Source organism: Schistocerca gregaria, chromosome 7, assembly GCF_023897955.1.
Source record: "Schistocerca gregaria isolate iqSchGreg1 chromosome 7, iqSchGreg1.2, whole genome shotgun sequence".
In the NCBI taxonomy this organism is placed as follows: Eukaryota; Metazoa; Arthropoda; class Insecta; order Orthoptera; family Acrididae; genus Schistocerca; species Schistocerca gregaria.
Genome location: NC_064926.1, coordinates 545,441,394 through 545,464,353, shown reverse-complemented (window position 1 = coordinate 545,464,353; position 22,960 = coordinate 545,441,394). Strand labels below are relative to the sequence as shown.

Below are 22,960 nucleotides of genomic sequence, written 5' to 3'. Positions count from 1 at the left end.
AGCATGAAACAACTCTTTACAGAAAAGGACTATTGAAATCAGGCAACTTGTTGGCCTTAGTGCTAAATAAAGAAGACAGCACCAGCTCTTCCCCACTACCCTCCTAAAAGCTCAACAACACATATCGATGAGTCTCCATGATATTAAGTAGCAGTTTGATGACATCACGAACTAACTTTTTCCTGGATACGTATAAACAGTTGGGTTAGCTGAGCTTTTTTTGAGGTTGTAACTGCTTTCCAAGTTGTTATAGCCATTGATGATGTTTCCACTAATGGAAGATGAAATTTTAACCACAGAAATATAGCTTGGACTGTGGCCTAGTGCTCATAACACAAGTCACTAAGGATGGTTATAGGAAGGCTGGAGTGGCAGTTTGGGACATGGCACCAGCCCCCTTCACCCTCGCCCCCCGCCTTGTTATGTTATTTGGTTCCTTGCAGCCTGGGGCCGTCAAACTCGACTTCACACACACATACACACACACATAGCTGCAATGCCTGCATTTGTGGAAGACCATACCAGACCCAACAGTCAGCAGTCAGTAGTTTTACTCCTGATGCTGATGACGATGACAGTGACAGATGTCGGAAGATCAAGGATTTTATTTGAAATGACCCAACTGGAAAATGGAGAGTCTGTTGTTAGGTACAATTAAAAAAAAGAAATAATAATAATAATAAGAAGAAGAAGAAGAAGAAGAAGAAGAAGAAACTGCCTGTAGAGATTGATGATAACTTTAATGGCTACTTTCACAGCTGGCGAGGCACAGACAGTGAGGGCATTCAAAACTATCTCACTACTATAGAGACGCCAGCAACTGTTCCGGCTCAGCTCCCTGTTGCTGTCTAACTGTGCTGGCAAGACAGGTGCTGTGGCAACAGCACCAATTCTGTAGACACCGCTACCTGTTTTGAGAAGGTTAACACTGAGTTGTTCTGCAGCCTATTTACTGCCTTGTGGATTGAGCTGGCGGCACACAGTAAACTGTATCACAATTACTTCTTATCCCCTCCGTCTAGGGCACTTCGATGTAACAGGCCATTTAAAATTCCAACTAGAAATTTGGTGTATCTTATCATTTTAGTTTCTTTGATAAGGACTTAGTAATCATAGAGCAGAGATGCTGAGTTGCAGATAGGCACAACAAAACTACTCTCACATTATAGCTTTTGGCCGTTAAGGCCTTCTTCATTATTAGACAGACATATGCGTGTGCTCACGCGCACGCGCCACACACACACACACACACACACACACACACACACACACACACACACACACACACACTCCTGCAAGCACAACTCACATAAGTGCAGTCTCAACCAACTGAGGCCACACTGCGAGCAGCAGCACTAGTGCATGATGGGAGCAGCGACTGGTTGAGGATAAGGAGGTGGGGAGGGGAGGAATGGCATGTTGGGGGTGGTGGACTGCGGAGTGCTACAGGATAGACTGAGGGCAGGGGAGAGGTTGGGAGGGGAAGTAGTGGGAAATGAGGGAAATAAACAGACTGTGTGTGGTGGTGGAATGATGGCTGTATAGTGCTGGAATGGGAACAGGGAAGGAGCTGGATGGGTGAGGACAGTCACTAACACAGGTTGAAGCCAGGAGGGTTACAGGAATGTAGGATGTATTGCAGGGCAAGTTCACACCAGCACAGTGCAGAAAAGCTGGTGTTGGTGGGAAGGATCCATATGGCACAGGCTGTGAAGCAGTCATTGAAATGAGAAATGAAGGATATCGTGTTTGGCAGCGTGTTCAGCAACTAGGTGGTCCACTTGTTTATTGGCCACAGCTTGTTAGTGGCCATTCATGCCAGTAGACAACTTGTTGATTGTATGCCTACATAGAATGCAGCACAGTGGTAGCAGCTTACCTTGTAGGCCACATTACTTGTTACATTCCGTCCTGGATGATCCATTATTTGACTTAGTAATCAGATACTGTATACCTCTGTTAGTAATTAACACTTTTCTTAAGTGTAGTTTTCACAGAATGGTTGTGTGTGTGTGTGTGTGTGTGTGTGTGTGTGTGTGTGTGTGTGTGTGTGTGTGAGTGTGTGTGTGGCTCAAAAATGGTTCAAATGGCTCTGAGCACTATGGGACTTAACATCTATGGCCATCAGTCCCCTAGAACTTAGAACTGCTTAAACCTAACTAACCTAAGGACAACACACAACACCCAGCCATCACGAGGCAGAGAAAATCCCTGACCCCGCCGGGAATCAAACCCGGGCACGGGAAGCGAGAACGCTACCACACGACCACGAGATGTGTGTGTGTGTGTGTGTGTGTGTGTGTGTGTGTGTGTGTGTGAGAGAGAGAGAGAGAGAGAGGATGGGGGGGGGGGGGGATCAGTAGAGGTATCGGTTTCGTTATCCTCTTGGAGACCGACTCCCCCCCCCCCCCCCCCCCTTCCCCCATTTTCGGATTTTATACATAAACCTTCTGAATTGTGATTACTTATTCAGTCTTTAGATTGCTAATTTGCTTTCCTTTGTTTTATTAAATTCTGTGACACATTCACTTCAGATTCAATCTTGTTTTGTTCCCTTCTCATCTTGTTTCTCTAAGTGCACTAAATCTAAGTGTTAAATTCCTCTTCTCATATTGCTCTTCTTGTCTAACTCTCTATAGGCACTGTCAAAACCCGATTTCATTCCCTCTTCTGTTATGTCCTCTGCTTTCTCCCATCTTGTGATTGTCTCCCACTTCTTCACACTCACGCGTAGCACTACCAGATTTTATTCAGTCTACAAGTATCCCTGCCTCACGAGCAGCTTTTCCTCTTCTGTTTTATTTTCATTTGGTGTAGACTTTCCACTTTCTCATGCCCATCCATTTCTACTGAATCACCATTTGCAGAACTCTATAGTTCACAGTCTCCTCATTTTCTTGCACTGGCAGTGCTGTGTCTTTCTTCTGAATAGTTACAATTTCAACAAGTATACATTACATATTTGGAGATAGACGGAGCGAATCGCCTCAAGTATTTTGAGTTACTCTGTTAATAAGCATGTCAAACCTCTTGACGAATATTTAAAAATTTATAACTAATATTGTTAGCTGTTACACCTCAAGTTTTTTTTAATTTTTTGTTTTGTTTCATCAACATATGAAAGCGGAAATAATTGGAAGTTCAATATTCCCTCACATCACTGTAACATAGGTTAAGTATGTGTCATTTGAGTCATTTGGTATTGTCATAAAAGTGTTAAATCATACAGAATGTTAGTGCAAATGTGGAAGTTTGTCTCCAATGCAGAAGATGAATGTTATGTGGTCAAATGCAGATAATAAATAACATGTTTTACAGGGTTATTTTAAATGATGGACCCATTTTCAAAACTTCATATTTGTTCAAGTACAGATACAAAATGAACAAGCTTTTTACCGATGAAAAGAGAAAGTTTCAAAGTTTTTTTCATAATGTTTTATATCAAATTAATAAATTTAATAATTTGTAATAAACTAGTGTTTAATAATTATTTGATAATGAGAAACGTGATAAATGTTCAATGTGGCCACTGTGGTTGGTGGTTGAATACCAAATTTGGTACGAGATGCTCGTTGCACTGCAATTTGAGACTCACTTTTCATCAACTTGAGAACACAGAAAACCTTGTGTTCCACAGTCGCTTTCTCACTCACAACTGATAGTGAAACAGAACGATGGCCCTAATGCCATGCGAACTCTGCCAGCCGCTTCTGAAACCATCACCACCTGCCCACCAAAAACTTTGAAACTTCCTTTTCTCATTGGTATAAAGTTTGTTCATTTTGGGTTTGTACTTGAATACATACAAATTTTTGAAAATGGGTCCATCACTTAGAATAACCCTGTATTTCACTGGCATTTCTCTGAGACAATTTTCCTATTAATTCTAACTGTTGTTGTGTTACTGTTGGATGAGAAACTGAATCAGACATAAGGCCTGTTTTGTCTATACTGTCCTTCAAAGTGGAGTTGTAATTCCAAAACCCATTGGACAGTAATTAGGAAATGAAAATATTGTGACTGAAGATGGAATATTATTAGTAAAATATATCACTAAGCTAGAAGTTGCATCCATGGACAGAACACAACGGAATGTTATTAATAGCATTAACAGTGCAGTTGTGAAAGAGAATTTTAGGAATTTGATGTAAGATATGACTCTTCAACCTGTGTGTCTTTCCCCATAGTGAAAACAAGCTTGATAAAAAGTAATTGATAGTAGAGAGGCCTGTAAGAAAACTTTCATCTTCATATATTTTTCTGCCTTTCTCTCATGGTTTATTTTTACACAACTAATTCAGGAGTGAAGGTAACATCATCGCTGAATAGTCAATGCCTCTACTATTCAGTTATATTTACTCCTAAATTATTTACATTCTACCAGGATTTTCCATTACCATATCTTTTTATTTTTAGGGCCGCATGATTATTGATGGAGAGGAGCAGAAGGAATCCCTAATTGACATGATTATTGACACGCAGAATTCATCGAACCAAAACAATGTGATAAAATTCAATGATAACAGCAGGTAAGTAAACCATTCTTTAATTCTGCATCAGCACTAAAAACATGTGATTGCCCCTTCCTACCTTTTACATTACATTCATTGGTCAGAGACTAATTATCCATTTGGACCATTGTATAGTTTCAATAAGTGGCTTAAGGCAAATGCTGGGTTGGTCCCCTAAATGACAACACGGGCAATATCTAACCTCATCTGTGCCAAGCACATGACCTCAGGGTTGTTTGTTGTTGTTGTTGTTGTTGTTGTTGTTGTGGTCTTCAGTTTGAAAACTGATTTGATAAAGCTCTCCACATTAATCTATCCTGTGCCAGCCTCTTCATCTTTGAATAACAGTTGCAACCTACATCCATTTGAAACCTGCCTATTGTATTCATCCCTTGGTCTCCCTCTGAAATTTTTCTCTCCGTACTTCCTTCCATTACCAAATTCTGGGTCTCTTGGTGCTTCAGAATGGGTTCTATCAACTGAGCCCTTCTTTTAGTCAAATTGTGCAATAAATTTCTTTTTTTACCCAGTTCTGTTCACTATCTCCTCATTACATACTTGATCTACTTATCTAATTTTCCAAACCTCGTGCGGTGCAGTCCCCAACAATCAGTCGTTCCTTCTCATCCTGTCCGGTAAGTCTCCCCTGACCTGGGATTCTGGATGACTTTTCTAAACTGTACCGCTTTCCCTAAACCTCTCTAGTCCTTTTCTTTCACCCCTCTTCCTTTCCCTTCTACTCTTCTGCCAGAAGAAAGAGCCACTGGCTCCGAAAGCTTGTGAAAGTTAAATCCTTTTGTGTGTGTGTTCCCCTGTTGGTGCTTGGTGAGTAGATTTTTTTGTCTGTCCATTTACATTATATTATTAATAACTGTTTTTTTGTTGTTATATCTAATCTTTATCATTCTTCTGTAGCACCATATTTCAAACACTTCTACACTATTCTTGTCAGAACTGCTTGTCATCTACATTTAAGTTCCTCATAAGGTTATAATCAAGACAAATACCTTCAGAAAAGACTCCCTAACATTTAAACTTACGTCAAATATTAGGAGATTCCTGTCTTTCAGAAATGCTTTGCTTGCTGTTGTCAGCCTCCATTTTATATATATCCTCTACTTCAGCCAGCATCAGCTGTTTTGCTGCCTAAATAGCAAAACTCTTCTACAAAACAATGGAAACTCCAGGTAGGAATATCAACAATGTAGGAAAAGACAGATTGCAACTTACCGTAAAGAGGACAAGTTAAGTTGCAGACAGGCACAATTAAAAGAGACTTACATAAAGCTTTTGGACACATCCTTCATTAGTAAAAGAGACACATACAAGCAAGCACAACTCATGCACACATGACCGCCAACTCCAGCCTCTCAGGCCGGACTGCAACTATCATGTGGGATGCAACCAGCAAGCTAGAGGGAGCAGAGAAGGGGACGTGTATGAATGGGAAGAGAGACAAACACTGTCTGGCAGAGTGTGCAGGGAGGTGGGGAAAAAAGGAGCAAAAAAAGGAGAGGAGTGGGGAAAAGCAGCAGACGTGTATGGATGGGGAGAGAGACAAACACTGTCCGGTGGAGTGTGCAGGGACTAAAATGCCAACAGGCATAGTGTCAGGAGGTTGTGGTGCAGGGAGGTGGGGAAAGGCAGCGGGTGTGCTGGTAGAGGGTGGGAGATGAGAATGGGGAGGTGATGATAGGACAGAGGGCGTGAAAACTGTTGGGTGGAGGGTGTGGGGCAGTGTGTTACCGTAGTTTGAAGCTGGGATAATTATGGGAGTGGAGAATGTGTTGTAAGGGTAACTCCCATCTGCATAGTTCAGAAAAGCTGCTGGGTGAGGGGAGGATCCACATGGCCCAGAACGTGAAGCACCCATTAAAATAAAGTGTGTTATGTTCAGTTGCACGTTGTTCCACAGGGTGGTCTACTTTGCTCTTGGCCACAGTTTGGCTGCTGCCGTTCATCCTGGTTGACACCTGATTAGTTGTCATACCAGTGTAAAAAGCTGTGCAGTGTTTGCAGCAAAGCTAGTAAATGACATTGCTGCTTTCACAGGTGGCACGGCTCCTGATGGGTTAGAATAAACCTGTTACAGGACTGGAATAGGAGGTAAACCTTTTACAGGACTGGAATAGGAGGTGCTGGCTGGGTGAATTGGGCAGGTTTTGCACCTGGGTCTTCTACAGGGATACAATCGTGCCCGTTCCAGATTGCTGCCAAGTGATAGCTGTATTCCATCCCGAGTTGGCGGTCATGTGTGCATGAGGTGTGCTTGCTTCTGTGTGTCTCTCTGTTACCAATGAAGGCTGTGGTCAAAAGATTTATGTAAGTGACTTTTAATTGTGCCTGTCTAACATTCATCTTAATGCTAAGTAGCTATCTGTCTTTTTGCCTGTTTGAATCTTGTTCTGCATTCACTGGTTCATCTGTCAAGTCAATGCATTTGTCTTTGGTTGTGTTATTTATTCTTGTTTCTGTCAGTTGGCACCTGAAACTCCTTTTGAAACTTTCAGAAACTGATCTTTTTAAGTTACCCAAGTCCCATCTCCTTACTTTCCTCTTTTTTTTTTTTTTTTTTTTTTTTTTTTTTTTTTTTTTTTTTTTTTTTTTAATTTCTTCAGTTTTAATCTACAGTTCATAAGCAATATATTATGGTGATCAATTCTCAAGAATCAGTCAAAAGAGTGTTCCATAAGCCACTTTTTTTGGTGGATGAATTGTATTTCCTTAAGATTCTCTCAGTGAATCTCAGCCTGGCACCTGCTTTTCTTACAGTTAGTTTTGAATGTTCATTCCACTTTAGGTCACTGTAGACAGTTACTCCTCGGTATCAATTTTCTGTATTCGCTCCACTTGATATCACTTCAGTCAGTTACACCTGGGTGTCTTACAGTCATTACTGTTTTGAGTGATTTGTCACCAGTAGTGCAACAGAACAGTTATGGTTCTCTTCACCTACTTATGCGCAATATGTTACATTTGTGTACATGTGGGGTCCACTGCCAGTTGCTATACATTCTGTAGGTATTCCCACATTTGGGTGCAGTCTTTTGACATTGCAGTCTTCCTATAGATAACAGCATCATCAAGTTGTAGCCTCATGAAGCTGCCGTCATTAATATATACTGTAAACAGTAATGACTCAACATTCCTTGAGGTACTCAAGAAATTGCCTTTACTTCCATCAATTTCGTCCCATTACAAACAACATTTCAATGTGACGTCCTAAATTAGTGACAAATGGCCAACACTCAGCAAGTTCATATTTTGTTCACCAAAGAACAGTGAGGAATTGTACAGCATGGCTTCTGAAAGTCAAGGAATAGGGAATTGGCCAGGACAGTATTGTCTGTGGCACTGTGGATGAAAAGAATGAACTGATGATGATAGATTTACTCACAGTGCTGCAACGGATGTTTCAATCTGGCTAAGAGCTTCTTGTAATGAATTTGGATCAGAATGATCTATGTTCTATAACACTGAATACAAAAACACAGGTACGTCAACTAAATCTATCTGCTCTCTTTTCTTAAGCCTTCTGTCAATTTCCTTGAGGAGAGCAGCTTTCGAGATGGTGGTCATACTGTTTCGGAGGCCAGATATTTACTGACTAGAAGAAACAACTTCATAGCTGCAGTGTCTCTCCTCATAGTTCTGTCATCAGCTGCTTTACATACAATAAAAAATTTAATGCTTTCAAGGTCTACGGGAGTTAATTAATGTAATTTTAGAATTGGCTAAAGAATCTTCATTCTGTCAAATTTGTTTGACAGGAAATGTGCTCACCAGTGAGTGGTTGCATCTAATACTGACCAAAAATATATAGAGAACAGAATTTCAAAAGTCCATAATATACGGAAGATGTTTCAATATTGTGAAGTCACTGACAGTAAAATATGTCTATAAATATCATTATAAATAATTAAGAAGTAAAGGTAACAACTTGGCAAGCACACGATCAAGAATGAAAACATTGCTAACTTCCAGACGAATGCTTCTTCAAGCTAGAGTGGACACAAACACGCACACTGCAGGAACTTTCCATGCCAAAAGTGTATTAAAATAGATTTTATTTCTATAAAATATTGATGTTTTCCATATGTCAATGCATTGTTGTCATGTCTTCTTATGGAAAGCAAGCACCCTGACAGATGAATGTCCTGCTGCCAGTTTTCAACTGTGACACACAAAAGTCGGCTTGTGGCACTGAAGTTGTCTGTAGAGCTGGGACAATTCTGAGGCTTTTATAACAACAAAAACAATCAATATTTGACAAAGTAATTTAATTGGATAGATAAAAAATCTACTCACCAAGTGGCAGCAGAAAAAAAAGAAACACACACACACACACACACAGCTTGTCCAACCTCCTTAACATCCAACAGCCTTTGCTACTGCCTCCCAGACCAAGAATAACACATAATCACAAGAACCAATCAAAACAGTAGTGTCCTCAGCCTCTTGTTTAAAGCACTCTCCCCTGCATTTGATAATGCTGCTTTGGTGAAGGGACATACTTTCCTTCACTCATAATGTCAACTGGTAGTATCATTTTGCAACTCAGTCCCAAAACCTTTCCAACAGAAAACCTGAAATTGAACCCTGCCTTGAACAGTTCCGACCACAGTGCCAACTTGATCTACCACCACTACCTCAAAATTGTCGTGTATAAGCCTTCCAATAATTCCTCACATCCAGCAGTGCTTCACAGCACTTCCACAGGTTCCTTCAACATTACCCTAACTTGTCCTCTGCAGAACTCCAGGCCCTACATTCCCTAAAAGCTGATGACTCCATCATTATCCTTCCAGCAGACACAGGATCTACCACTGTGTACTTGACCATAAGGAGAATGTTAGTGAAGGTCTACGCCAGCTATCTGACACCTCTACATACAACATCTACCATTAACATCCTGTGCCTGTGATTCAAACTGATCTCCAGTCCTTCTGTAAGTCCCCTCAGAAGGACTAACAAGTCAATCCATACAACTTCTCACACTACCACAACCACACACCCCCACCTTTTACCTTCTTTGTAAGATCCACAGATCCAACCAACCTGGTTGTCATAATTGCAGGCTTCAGAGCACCCACTGAACATATATCTGCCTTATTCAGTCATCACCTGCAACCCATAGTACAAAGACTTCGTTCCTGTATCAAAGATACCAATCATTTCCTAGATCGTCTGAAATCCGTGTCTGTCTCAGTCCCGCCACACACCTTGCTTTTCACCATTGATGTCATCTCCCTCTATATCGACACCCCCCACATACATGATCTGTCTGCTGCTGAACATGTCCTCTGTCAGTGCGCACATGATTCCAAACAATGGTATCCTTCCTACTCACCTTAATCAACTTTATACTTACCAACTACTACTTCACATTTGAGGTTATGTAAACACTGTTTGGCATTTTACATCGGCATGACTACCACCAAATTATCAGTTATGATGAATGAGCATAGGCAGAGGGTGTACACAGGCAACACACAATATCCTGTTACAGAGCATGCTGTACAACATGACAGTCATGACCTCGGTGCCTGTTTCACCACACACCATCTGGATTCTTCTCTCAGCCACCAGTTTCTTAGAGCGATGGGGACAGCATCTCCTTGGCTCTCGCCATCCCCTGTCCTTAATTTACATTAATTCCTTCTGGCTCAGCATTTCTTCAAAGTAACTACTCTTTTTTTTTCACTCTATTTTAGTTTTCCACATCTTTCATTGTCTTACACGTCTATTTTTCACCCCCTCCCATCCCCTCCCTCCCAGCTCTGTTATGTGCGATGCACTTAGCTTTCCACTCTTATTAACCAGACACGATGTTTAAGCAGTAATCCATGTCTTCCATATTACCCTGTCTTCTACCTTTAACCACTCATGTTTTCAAATCTTCTCCAATGCAACAATCCACCTTTCCTTCTCATCCCATCCAGTAAGTCTCCCCTGACCTGCATTTCTGGGTGACTTTCCCAAAATCTAAACCTTTTCCTAGACCTCTCCAGTCCTTTTCCTTAACCCCTCTTCCTTCCCCTTCAATCCTTCTGCCTGAAGAAGAAGCCGCTGGCTCTGAAAGCTTGCCTAATTATAACTTTCTTTTGTGTGTGTGTGTGTGTGTGTGTGTGTGTGTGTGTGTGTGTGTGTGTGTGTGTGTTCTGCCGCTGCTTGGTGAGTAGATTTTTTTACCTATCCAATTAAATTATTTTGTCAAACTCTGAGGCTTTGCCATAGAGGCATATACAAAATCACGTTAGCTAATCAGTGTGGTTGGTGTGTGTAGCAGCCATGCCTAGCCCACTGATGGGGCTGTGCTTTTGCTGTTGGACCTCTTTTATGTGTCCTAATGAGGTATTAGGCTGATGAGCAGATGTGACGACATGGAATCCACTATTTTAATTATTATTATTATTATTATTATTATTATTATTATTTCAGTGCAATTGAAGGCTTTCAAGTCAAAAAATTCCATCCAAAAGTGGCAAAGGAAGCAAGTAACTTCGAAATAGAAGAAGGAATGTTGCACATCGTCTTCACGGCAGAGACACACAATTTCCCTACAGGTGTCGCACCATTCAGGTAATGATTTCCTGACTCGTTAGTAGTAATACCCCCTGTACAGCAACAAACTCGATGCTACCGATGTGTTCTCGATACTCTACAGTGGGGCAACAACAGGCACCGGGGGCAGGATAAGAGACGTCCACGCTGTCGGAAGAGGCGGCCATTATATTGCGGGAACTGCCGGCTACTCTGTTGGAAATCTGTTGATTCCTGGTGAGTACTTATTTAATCTTCTATTACATAATCAGTGCTGCATAATGCAGATAAAAATAGATTTCCTCTCTTTCAGTTGTAGTGTTACTACAAACATTTTTCCGTTGTGGAATGTGTGAGAATGGATTCTTCTGAAACTGTCAGCGTCTCAGCTTGTAATATATGTGAGTCTGATATCAGCATCTACACCTACATGATTATTCTGCAATGCACAATTAAGTGCCTGACCGAGGGTTCATTGAACCGCTTTAAAGCTATTTTTCTGCCATTCCACTCTTGAACAACATGTGGGAAAAAAGAACACTTAAAACTTTCCTTGTGAGCTCCGATTGCTTTTATTGCATTACAATGATCATTTCTCTCCATGTAGGTGGGCGCCAACAAAATATTTTCACACTTTGGAGAGAAAGTTGGTGAATGAAGTTTTTAGAGAAGATGCTGGCACAACAAGAAATGTCTTTTGTTTCAACAGTTGCCACCTTAAATTGTGTATCATATCTGTGGCTCTCTCTCCCCTATTTCACAATAATACAAGTTGATAAGTGGTTTTGAAAGACTTGACTGTCATTTTCTGGTCTTCAAAAATTTTCGCTACAAAATGTGTTCATTGTGAGTTATACCCTCATGCCAAGTTGCAATATTCTTGGATAAAATGTAACACATTAGTCAAAGGTTTGTCAGATATAATTTACAATCAAAAAGCACTTTGTGCACATGACCATGTCCGTATAGGTAACCCCCACAGATGATCATTACAGTTTAAACATAAAAACATACAGTGAAATGCACATCAGCACATTTGTTTATGTTAGTTTGTCATGTTCTATTCATTGATGAACATGTCGTGATAAATTAAACAAATGTGCTGATGAACATTTTACCTTATATCATGATTTTTTAAGACTTAACAGTTGTTTGTAAAGTGTTAGATATATGGATGTGATCATGTGCACAAAGTGCTTTCTGATTGTGGGTGCTTTATATCTGACAAATATTTATATAACAATATAATGAAAAGGATAGCTGCTATTCACCATATAGTAGAGATAGTGTGTTGCAGAAAGGTGCCACAAAATGACTGTCGCAAGATTACCTTTTGGCCAGAAAGTCCTTTGTCAAAATTTGACAACACCCCCCCCCCCCCCCCCCCCCACACACACACACACAAGCCCATTATGGGAGAGGCAACCAGCTGAGAGGTAAGGTGGAGGTTGGGGTGGGAAAGGAGAGGGATAGCAAGGTAGGAGTGGGGGACGGTAAAGTGCTGCTGGGACTGTGTAGAGATGAAGTGGAGAGTAGGGCAGCTAAGTGCAGTTGGGAGGTTAAACAGAGGGCAGGGGAGAGGGGGGGAGTAGTGCTAAAGGAGAGTAGAGTTTCCACCTGCACAATTTAGGAAAGCTGGTGTTGGTGGGAAGGATGCAGGTGGCACAGGCTGTGAAGCAGTCATTGAAATGAAGGACGTCATGTTGGGCAACATGCTCAGCAACAGGGTGGTCCAGTTGTTTCTTGGCCACAGTTTGTCAGTGGCCATTCATGCAGGCAGACAGCTTGTTGGTTCTCATGCCCATGTAGAATACAGCACAGTGGTTGCAACTGAGCTTGTAGGTCACATGACTGATTTCCAAGGTAGCCCTGCCTTTGATGGGATAGGTGATGTTTGTGGCCAGACTGGAGTGGGTGGTGGTGGTGGTGGTGGTGGTTGTGGTGGTGGTGGTGGTGGTGGTAGGAGGAAGTATGGAACAGGTCTTGCATCTATGTCTATTACAGGGATATGAGCCATGATGCAAGGAGCTGGGAGCAGGAGTTGTGTAGGGATGGACGAGAATATTGTGTAGGTTCGATGGGTGACGGAATACCACTGTGGGAGAGGTGGGAAGGATAGTGGGTAGGACATTTCTCATTTCAGGGCATGGCAACAGGTAGTGAAAACCCTGGTGGAGAATGTAAGTTGCTCCAGTACTGGGTGGTACTGAGTCATAAGGGGAGTGCTTCTATGTGGCCGGATGGTGGGACTTTAAGAGGTGTTGGGTGAGTGGAAAGATAAGGCTCAGGAGATCTGTTTTTGTACAAGGGTGGAGCCAACCTGGAAAAAGGTGGCTTAATGGGTTTAGTAGGAGTAGGTGAAACGAATGTGGGGGAAGGTGGTGAGGTACTGAAGGAATGTGGACAGGTGTCCTCACCCTTGATCCAGATCATGAAGACCTCATCACTGAATCTGAACCGGGTGAGGGGTTTGGGACTCTGGATGTTTAGGAATGATTCCTCTAGATGGCCCATGAAAAGTTGACATAGAATAGCACATGCAGGTGCCCATAGCTGTACCTTGGATTTGTTTGTAAGTAATGTCTTCAAAGGAGACGTAATTGTGGGTGAGAGTATAGTTGGTTATTATGACTAGGAGGGAGATGGTTGGTTTACAATCCAGTGGACATTGGGAAAAGTATTGTTTAATAGCGGTAATGCCATGGGCACTAGAGATGTTAGTGTAAGGGAAGTGGCATCAGTAGCGACGAGCAGGGCACCATGTGGTAACGGAGTAAGAACTGTGGAGAGTCAGTGGAGGAAATAGTTGGTATCTTTTATATAGGAGGATGGGTTGTGGGTAATAGGCTGAAGGTGTTGGTCAACAAGAGCAGAGATTCTCTTGGTGGGGGCAGAATAACCAGCCACAGTGGGGCATCCTGGGTGGTTGGGTTTATGGACTTTAGGAAGCATGCAGAATGTAGGAGTGCAGGGAGTGGTAGGGGTGAGGAGAGAGATGGACTCTGGGGAGAGGTTGTGGGATGGGCCTAAGGGTTTGAGGGGAGACTTTTGATCCTGCTGCATTTCTGGAATTGAGTCACTGTGACAAGATTTGTAGGTAGATGAATCTGACAGCTGGCAGGTTAACCTTGCAGTTCAAAACAAGAGTGTTGGAGCCTTTGTCAGCAGATAGGATTATAAGGTCAGGATCAGTGTTTAAGTGGTGAATTGTGTTTCTTTCTGTGGATGTAAGGTTAGTTTGCATGTTTAAGTATCTGAGGAACAATGGTGAGGCAAGGTTTGAGGTTAAGAAAAGGGGTTGATTTGGGGACAGTGATGGTGGATCATGGTTGAATGGAGAAATGAACTGGGTCATGCAGGGTTCAACATTGGTCTCTGGTTGAGTCTGATTGGTAGGGTTGGTGGCGAGAAAGTGTTTCCACCGTAGGGACCGGGAGAAAGAGAGAACATCTTAAACAAGTCGTGCATGATTGATTTGGGAGTGGGCCAAAAGGTGAGTCCTTTGGAAAGGACTGATACTTTTATGGAGTTAAGGATTTTGTAGGATAGGTTCATGACTGTGTTTGGTTCTGTTTAGGTTCTGGATTTTGTGTGGTGGTGGGGGAAGGGGGGAGAGTTTTGGAGGGTGGATAAATGTAGTAGGTCTGCAAGACAGGGTTTGTCAGCTGTGAAGGGGCATGGGGGAGGTCTGGAGGTTGTTGTAGGGGTGGTGGACAGTGGTAGTTGAAGGCGGGAATAGGAACTGAGCAGGTTGAATAATTTTTTGAAGCGACGTTATGCGTGTCGCCCTAGCTTCTGGAGGGCAAGAGTTTCAGTGTGTGTAACGGGATCCAGGAATTTGGGATTGCATAGCAGGAGAATTTTATGGATGGAGTGAAGGTATTGGAGAGAGGTTTGGGCCTGATTGAAATGGTTTTGCAGGAGTATGTTGGTAAGGGCTACGGTTTGGTGAAATCTGAACAGATGGATGTCATTGTTGAAGGAAGGGTGGCAGCCAGAGAAGGGAAATTTGATGGTAAGGCCATTTGGGGGGATTCAGTGAGCCAAGCAACAATGCAGGAACAGTGTGTTGGACTGGATTGTAGCTAGTGATAAGGAAACTTTTCTGTACTGATGCTGATGGAAGGAGCAAGGATCCATGGTGGTCGAAAAAATATTTATATAATGTGCTACATTTTACCACTAATATGACAACTTCGCATGAGATTATAACCCAATGAACACATTTTGCTCCAAAAATTTTTGAAGGCCAGAAGCTGACAGCAAAATCTGTAGAAACAGGTTGTCCAAAATAAATAAGTATTTATGCAATCTTGGTTATAGAAAGTTTTTTACCAAGTAAAACAGATCGCTCCATCTCATTTCTCAGCATGATAAATTCAGTACAAAATGAGCAGCCCTTCCTTCGACTTTTTTGATGTCCTCCATCGATCCTGTCTGATGTGGATCCAACACTGCACAGCAATACTCTAGAAGAGGGTGGACAAGCACATTGTAAGCAGTCTCCTTAGTAGCCCTGTTGCAGTTTCTAAGTGCTCTGGCAAGAAATTGCAGTCGTTGGTTCGCTTTCCCCGCAACATTATCTATAAGATCGTTCAATTTAAGTTCTTCGTAATTGCAATGCCTAAGTATGTAGTTGAATACACAGGCTATAGATTTGTGTGATTTATCATGTAATGGAAATTTAGCAGATTCTTTAAGTACTCGTGTAGATGACCTTTCATTTTTGATTATTTACGGCAAATTGCCACTTTTTGCAGTATACAGATATCATGTGTAAATCATTTTGCAATTGGTATCAATTATTTGATGAATTTATAGGACAGTAAATGACAGCAAAGTCTGAGACAATCTAAGAGGGCTCTTTAAATTGTTTCCTAAATCATTATGTAGATCTCGAACAGCGAGGGTCTATAACACTTCCTTGGGAAATGCCAGATATTACTTCTGTGCGAGGTAATTCATAAGTTTGAACACAGTATGTGTTCCAAAATCACTGCAAATTGACATTAGCAATATGTCTGTAATTCAGCAGATTACTCCTATGTCCTTTACCGTACTTTCCAGACTACAAGATGCTCTTTTTTCTTCAAAAAATTGCCTCCAAAATTCACATGCATCTTATACGCGGAATTTATATAAAAAAGTCCAGTGTTTATGTAAAATTCTCACTAGTCCTAAAAATGGCCATATATTTGATGCTGCGAAAAACCTATTTCTATCTGCAACATTGGACTCAACAGTGCACCAACGAGACGAACATGAGTTGTTGAGATTCAAAAGATTGCGAACACTGTCTCTCTCCCACCCAGCCATCACAAACACAGAACACTGTCTAGCCTATGATGTGTTACTGCAGTCTACAGTACCAGTGAACTTGCATTGAAAGTGGTTTATGTTATCAGTAACAGTACACTATTTTTGTTAGTAGCTAGTTTCATAATGGAAAAAATAGAAGTTATTCATATGATGTGAGCTATAAATTGAATGTAATTGTATATGCAGAAAAACATGGAAACATAGCAGCTGAGTGGCATTTCGGCCCTCCACCAACAGAACAACCAATTGCGATTAGCAGGCTCGAAAGAAGAACTGAAAAAAATATGGAAGACTAAATGTGCAAACAGAGGACTGAATGCAAAATGGCCAAAACTAGATGACGTGTTGAAATATATTGAAGGTCACTGTCAAGAGGCATTGGAATTAATGCAAAAGTGATTCAAATGCCAGTACATGCTCGTAAGCTAGGGCTGTAGTGGAACTTAACGAACTTTAAGGGTGGAGTTGGTTGTTGCTACAGGTTTATGAAGTGTCATGGACTTAGAATAAAAACCAAAACCAAAATATCTCAGAAAATGCCATAAAAGCAAGAGGAGAAAATATTATCTTTCCATCACTTTCTTAATCTACATTGAAAGAAAACCAATGTGGAACTAAGCTAAATAGCAAATATAGATGATATTTGATGTGATGATTAACAGAATAGTTGTGGTGAAAGGCGTCGAAACTATAACTAAAAAACTGTAAAAGCAAGTGGAAATGGAAAAATGCACTACTCTGTTGTCCTTTCATGTTGTGCTGACAGTACTAAACTAGAGGTAATGATCATTTTCAAGTGCAAAACAGTACTGAAACCTTCTGAAATACCACCAGGTGTTGTATATGTACACAATGGTAGAATTGATGATGCTGATAAGAAATTGTGAATTAACAGTGTGCGGCAGAGAAGGAAAGGTGCTTTATTGAAGAAGAGTTCTCTTCTTATGCCAGATCAGTTTAGTAGTTATTTGAAAAATTCAGTGAAAGAGAAGTTGAGATGGGGAAATACAGAGCTTGCTGTTATTCCAGGAGGACATACTTCACAATTGAAACATCTTGATGTCTCGATAAATATACCATTTAATGTCTATATGAGAGAGGAATGGAACAAATGGATGCTGGATGAAACCCAACACGAATTCATACCAAATGGAAGTTTAAAATGACCTACGATCATACAAGTGTGCCAGTGGATAAGACAGTTGTGGTCTAGAGTGATCGAAGACATTATTGTTAAAAGTGCGGCATAAGTAGTGCTCTCAATGGCAGCGAAGACAATTGTATATATGAAGAGGGCAATGATGACAATGAAGAGGAGGAAGAAGAAGAAAGTTAAGATGACGATTTTCAAGGACTTTAAAGTTCATTTTGATTTTGTAAACTAAGAAGATTTTTTTGTCAGGCTTTGCATTCTAATAATAAAAATGGTAAAAATATTATTTTTTTAAAAAAGTTGCTTAAAAATTAAGTTGCATCTTATAGTCCATCAATTATGGTAGTAGGTATTGGTGTGACTTGTCTAACTTTCCAGTCTTTAGGTGCGGATCTTTCAAGTAGCAGGCAGTTTGCATAAGATTGCTAAGTGTGGAGCTATTGTATCAGCATACTCACTGGTATACAATTTTAGCTGAAGGCCTTGTCTTCATGAAGTGATTTAAGCTGTTTTGCTGCACCGAGGATTTCTCCTAAATGTATTTGGCTTGATAAATATTATACTATTGAAAACGAATATGTTATACTGGACAGTGAATGTTCTACAGAAATGAAAGAAAGAGCCGATGTACCCATAGGAAGCATGGTAGGATCTCTAATGTTCACAGTTCATTTAAACAATTCATTAGCAGCACTGCCAGATTGTCTGCTGTCGAGGCTGTTGCATACAGCACATATATCATTTGTATAAAGCTAGTAACCAGAACTTTGCAAACCATCTGTAGCTGAACTTGGATAAAATACAATACGTGCAGTTCTGTGTTGCACAAGACTTGAACGTGTGATTGAAATTAGGCATGAAAGTAAATCAGTAAATGAAATAGAATATCCTAAATTCTTATGGAGTCATACTGATAAGAACCTGAACTGGTGGTCTTGTTACAAATCATCTTAAACACGACACATGTTATAAATCTTCTAAAATGTCTAAGCTCTGCAGCCTGTGCATTAGAGTTATATTGGTTTTGGAGCTGAAAATGTCAAAACAGTGACTTACTTTTACCAATTTTCATCTACTAAAGACTTTTACCAATTTTCATCTACTAAAGACTTTTGGCATCATATTTTATGGTGAACCCTACATTGATAAAAAGTGTGTGTGTGTGTGTGTGTGTGTGTGTGTGTGTGTGTGTGTGTGTGTGTGTTGCATAGTAGCATGTAATAAGGATAATAACTATGTGACACTACACATCCTGAAGACATCTCTTTGAACAGTTGGGCATACTGTGATGATAATCTCACACACTAAGCACTAGCCTGTGAAAGGCAAAGGTCCTGAGTTCAAGTCTCGGCTTGACACACAGTTTTAATCTGCCTGGAAGTTTCGTATCAGGACCCACACCACTACAGAGTGAAAATTTCATTGTAGAGTCACTCATTATATTTATTCCACTAGGACATTTACTGTCATCAGTCAATCACTAATCAAAAACCACAGAATCATTTATAAATATAATAAAAGATGAAAAAACGCTTCACATTATCCATCACTGCCAGATATCATATCTGCTTGACATGTCCTGCATAGAGGGATTCCTGATTTGCAGTAACATTGTGTGAGAGAATGACAATACATGTACTCCATACACAATGGAGCTCCTTCTCATTTCAGTGTTAATGTTTGTAGGCCTCTAAATAACAGATTCTGTGATGGATGAATAGGTGGAGGTAGACCAATTCCTTGGCCTCCATGCTCTGTAGACTTAAGCCTATTTAGCCTTTATTTGTGGTGGCTTTTGAAAACTCTTGTGTGTGGAAGCCTGGTACGAGATGTAAAAGTCTTGGTGCCCATATTGTGGAAGGCAGTGGCTGTGAAACAATATACAGTTCTCCTGGGATACATCAGTGCATCTGGGATTCATTGCAACAGCAGGTTGATGCATGTGTCCTTTCTTCCTGAATATTTGGCCATACGTTTTTCGTTACACATGGCAGGCCTACACTGAACCATTTGGGGCTTCATTATGACAAGCTCAAGGTCTTTCCTAACTGGTGTTGTTCACTTTCACTTTCTTTCTAGAAACAGTGCTGACGATCCTTGACATGAGTTTCCAATCATTCTTTCTGACTTCATGCCTGTAGAAGATCAGCCTACTCTTTCTCATTGCTGTTGTAATGCACTCTAAATGTTGATAGAGTTCCTTGTTGTGCCTGATTATGTACACACTGCCTTCTTTGATGAGGCCCATGGTTTTTCTGTCCCTTTTATTCTAGCTCTCTGAGTTATCCTTTTCTGCTGTGTTAGGTATACAATATGGAAACTCCCCATACTGTCAGATTTTGAGACTGAGGGAAGATGATTTAGATCTGTAAATATTCTTACCTAGATAGGAGACTTTCTCTGGTTGGTGCACTTGTTGTTCACAACCATTACCTCATTGATGTATGGAGTTATCCATTTTCTGAGGTATTTGAAGGAGTTGGTACCACACATTAATGTGTTGCCTAATGGGATTGTATTGGGGGTGTCTCAGTCTTGTTGATGGAATTTTCCAACTCAACTTGTTGCTATGCAGTTGAGGAAGCGGAGTTGATAAGTAACTCCCTTTACATTGCATATTGGAAGTGTGACATTATCTGTAAAAGCTAGGCAGGTGACAACTAAATTGCCCTTTTTGAAACCAATTCTCAGTCCAGAGTCATCTGTAAGTAGCTTCATCCATTCTCAAATAACATTCTCTAACAGACAGTTGAAGAGTGTTGTGAGTAGGCTGTCTCCTTGTCTAACACCAGTTCTGATCTCGAAGTTCCTTGACAGTTCTCTGAACTTTACTTTGAACATTATATTGGTAAGTGTTGCTTTCACAAGGTTTGGTGTATTGTTATCTAGACCTTGTTCAAATAGTGTGTGCAAGAGGGAGTGTATTTTGATGAGCCATAAGCCTTTTGAAAGACAGCTATTATTGTGTAAAGTGAGGCTCTTTTATTTCATGTATTTGAGGATCGTTTTAAGGTTCAGTATCACTTCTGCACATGGTCTTCACTTCCTGAATCTTATTTAATCCTTTCCTATGCACGAGTCTAGTTGTCTTTCCACTATTTTGAGTAATTTCTTATTGGTCACTGAAAGGAAGGAAATGCTTCTATAGTTGATGAGACCTTGACATGTCTCCTCTCTTGTGTAGTGGGCACAGGATGGCAGAGGTCCAGTCATTAAAAAGCCGGTCTGTCTCCCATATTTTGGCTACAACATTATGAATACTCTGAACCAACTCATTACTTACGTGTTTCCACAGCTCTGCAATGAGACTACCTTCTCTTCCTGTTCTGTTTGATTTAACTTAATGGTAATGTCTCAATGCTTGTATGTTGTGGCTGCCAACAAGACATATCTGCCAAACCACTCTGGCCCAGGATAGTCAGCGACAACATTAAAGGATGTAGCAACAGAGCCCAACTGCACGCAACAGCACAGATGCGTAACTTCAAATGCTCAAAGAGAAGACTACTTTGAAATGATAGTATGCTTATAGTGAAGAAGTAGAGTAATGTGAGAAAATGTTCCACAACTATGATTTTCTGTTGCTGAAGTCGTCGCTGCAGTTTTTTTCAACTTGGATTCATCATAATGCTTTTTGACATGTAATCAACGAAGAGAGTAGCCTTACAGTCCCAAATAACTGTCACCAGATGTTTTCGCGTTGACAAAGTTTTTACCAATTTCCATGCCTTTTTGCATTGACAAGGGATGGTGCCAGTCTTTGACACTCTTATCTCTGGGGTGAAGTGACACATCTGGTCTCATGATAAGGAACAACACTGGTTAATAATGGAATTTTCGTAAGGCTAAAAAGTTTTTCTGGTGTATTTTTTTATGCTGATTTCAGATAAAGTTTGATTCATTGGTTCTTCCCCCCTCGACACACATGCATGTGCTCTCTCTCTCTCTCTCTCTCTCTCTCTCTCTCTCTCTCTCTCTCTCTCTCTCTCTCGTACACCATCCTGCCTCCACTTCACATAACATTTGAAATTATGAAACACTTTATTAAAGCCCTATGAATAGATGGTGACACTTTCAAGTACCTGCCAAGTAGGTTTCCAAGGCTACCAGAGGCTAAACTGAAAGGAGTTTTCGTTGGCCCTGATGTTCAGAAACTAATAAAAGACATGTTCAGAAACTAATAAAAGACAAAACACTGGAAGATAAAATTAAAGACATGAAAGATCAGCTAGCATATCCTTTAAAGAAGTTATCAATATATTTCTTGGCAACTACAAAGACCCTGATTATAAGAATATTCTAAGAAACATGCTGTACAACTTCAAAGTACTGGATGCCTCAGTGGGCTCGAAACTGCTATTCCCAGACAACCTAGGTAGATTACTGTGAGTGAGAAGCAAAGAGATAGGTTCCACCAGGAAATTAAGGAAATTGAATGAAGTTATCAGAGCCTGTGGAATGTCAGCATGATAACATAGGGGACGGTCTCGGGCAGTACACTAACAAATTTTTTTACTTAGTTTTGAGGCGGAGAAGAAGAGACAGTAACATTTACACCATTATATTAGTACTGAAGAACATAATAATTCATTATAATGTTAGGAGGGCCTTATTTTAGCATTTTATTTTTAAATATATGTGATTTCATGTGGATAGCATTGACAAAGTGACTGACAGCTAGTTGTTGAGAGGACAGCTGCCATAGCAACAACCAATCAGAGAATGAGTTTGGTCACATCTTCTGCCCTGTGCACAGTAGTCATACTGCTCTGCTGGCTGAGCTGCTGGTTACCAGTCAGCAGCAAGTGACAGTTGTGGTCTGTAACAGAGTTGTTTTGATTTGTTCTGATATGCTTTGTTTCTCAGTGTGGTATTTTTATTTTATGAAATGTGTGAAGTTATCTGTGAAATTTCTAAGGAGAGTGATAACACTATTATGATCCTCTGAAGTGAGCCCAGCCCACCACATTTGTGAAGAACGTATCAATGTGCTGCACAGCTTTTGCTACTGTATCCACATTGTGCTTGTGTGAAATGCCCCTAACTGACAACATCCACTCCTTCCATACTCAAATGGCAATCACTTTGTTATTCTGACCCAAGTGTAGTTTGAATTTTCAGAATTTTTTATCATTAGTTTGTGAAAAAACCTAATGTGTTGTAGAGAAATCCTTGGCATTTTTGAACTTAGCATATGAAAAAACATTAAGAGCATCTAAAATTATTGTAAAAAAATTCCAAAGTATAAATTTGTAGGCCTGTGCAGTTGGTTTGAGAAAGTAATTTTCATTGGCTTTATACTGCAGTATAAATTTCAGTGCTGCAATCATGCTCTGTGTGTTGTGTTGGCTGGAAACATATCGGTTGCCAATTTTGCTATAGTCAAAATGTTTAGACACAACTTCCACTGAGCAAAGAATGAGAGGTATTTGGG

The 22,960-nt window shown here is 40.6% G+C and overlaps 1 protein-coding gene across 2 annotated transcripts in view; it reads left to right on the top strand.

Moving 5' to 3' along the window:
* The window catches only part of LOC126281265 (phosphoribosylformylglycinamidine synthase), a 194,584-nt gene that overhangs the window by 53,079 nt on the left and 118,545 nt on the right, over nucleotides 1-22,960 (top strand). For both annotated transcript variants that reach the window (XM_049980080.1, XM_049980081.1), the window contains exons 6-8: nucleotides 4,417-4,529; nucleotides 10,953-11,093; nucleotides 11,179-11,291. In XM_049980080.1, the coding sequence (XP_049836037.1) occupies nucleotides 4,417-4,529; nucleotides 10,953-11,093; nucleotides 11,179-11,291 (367 nt within the window). The remainder of the gene's footprint in view (nucleotides 1-4,416; nucleotides 4,530-10,952; nucleotides 11,094-11,178; nucleotides 11,292-22,960) is intronic.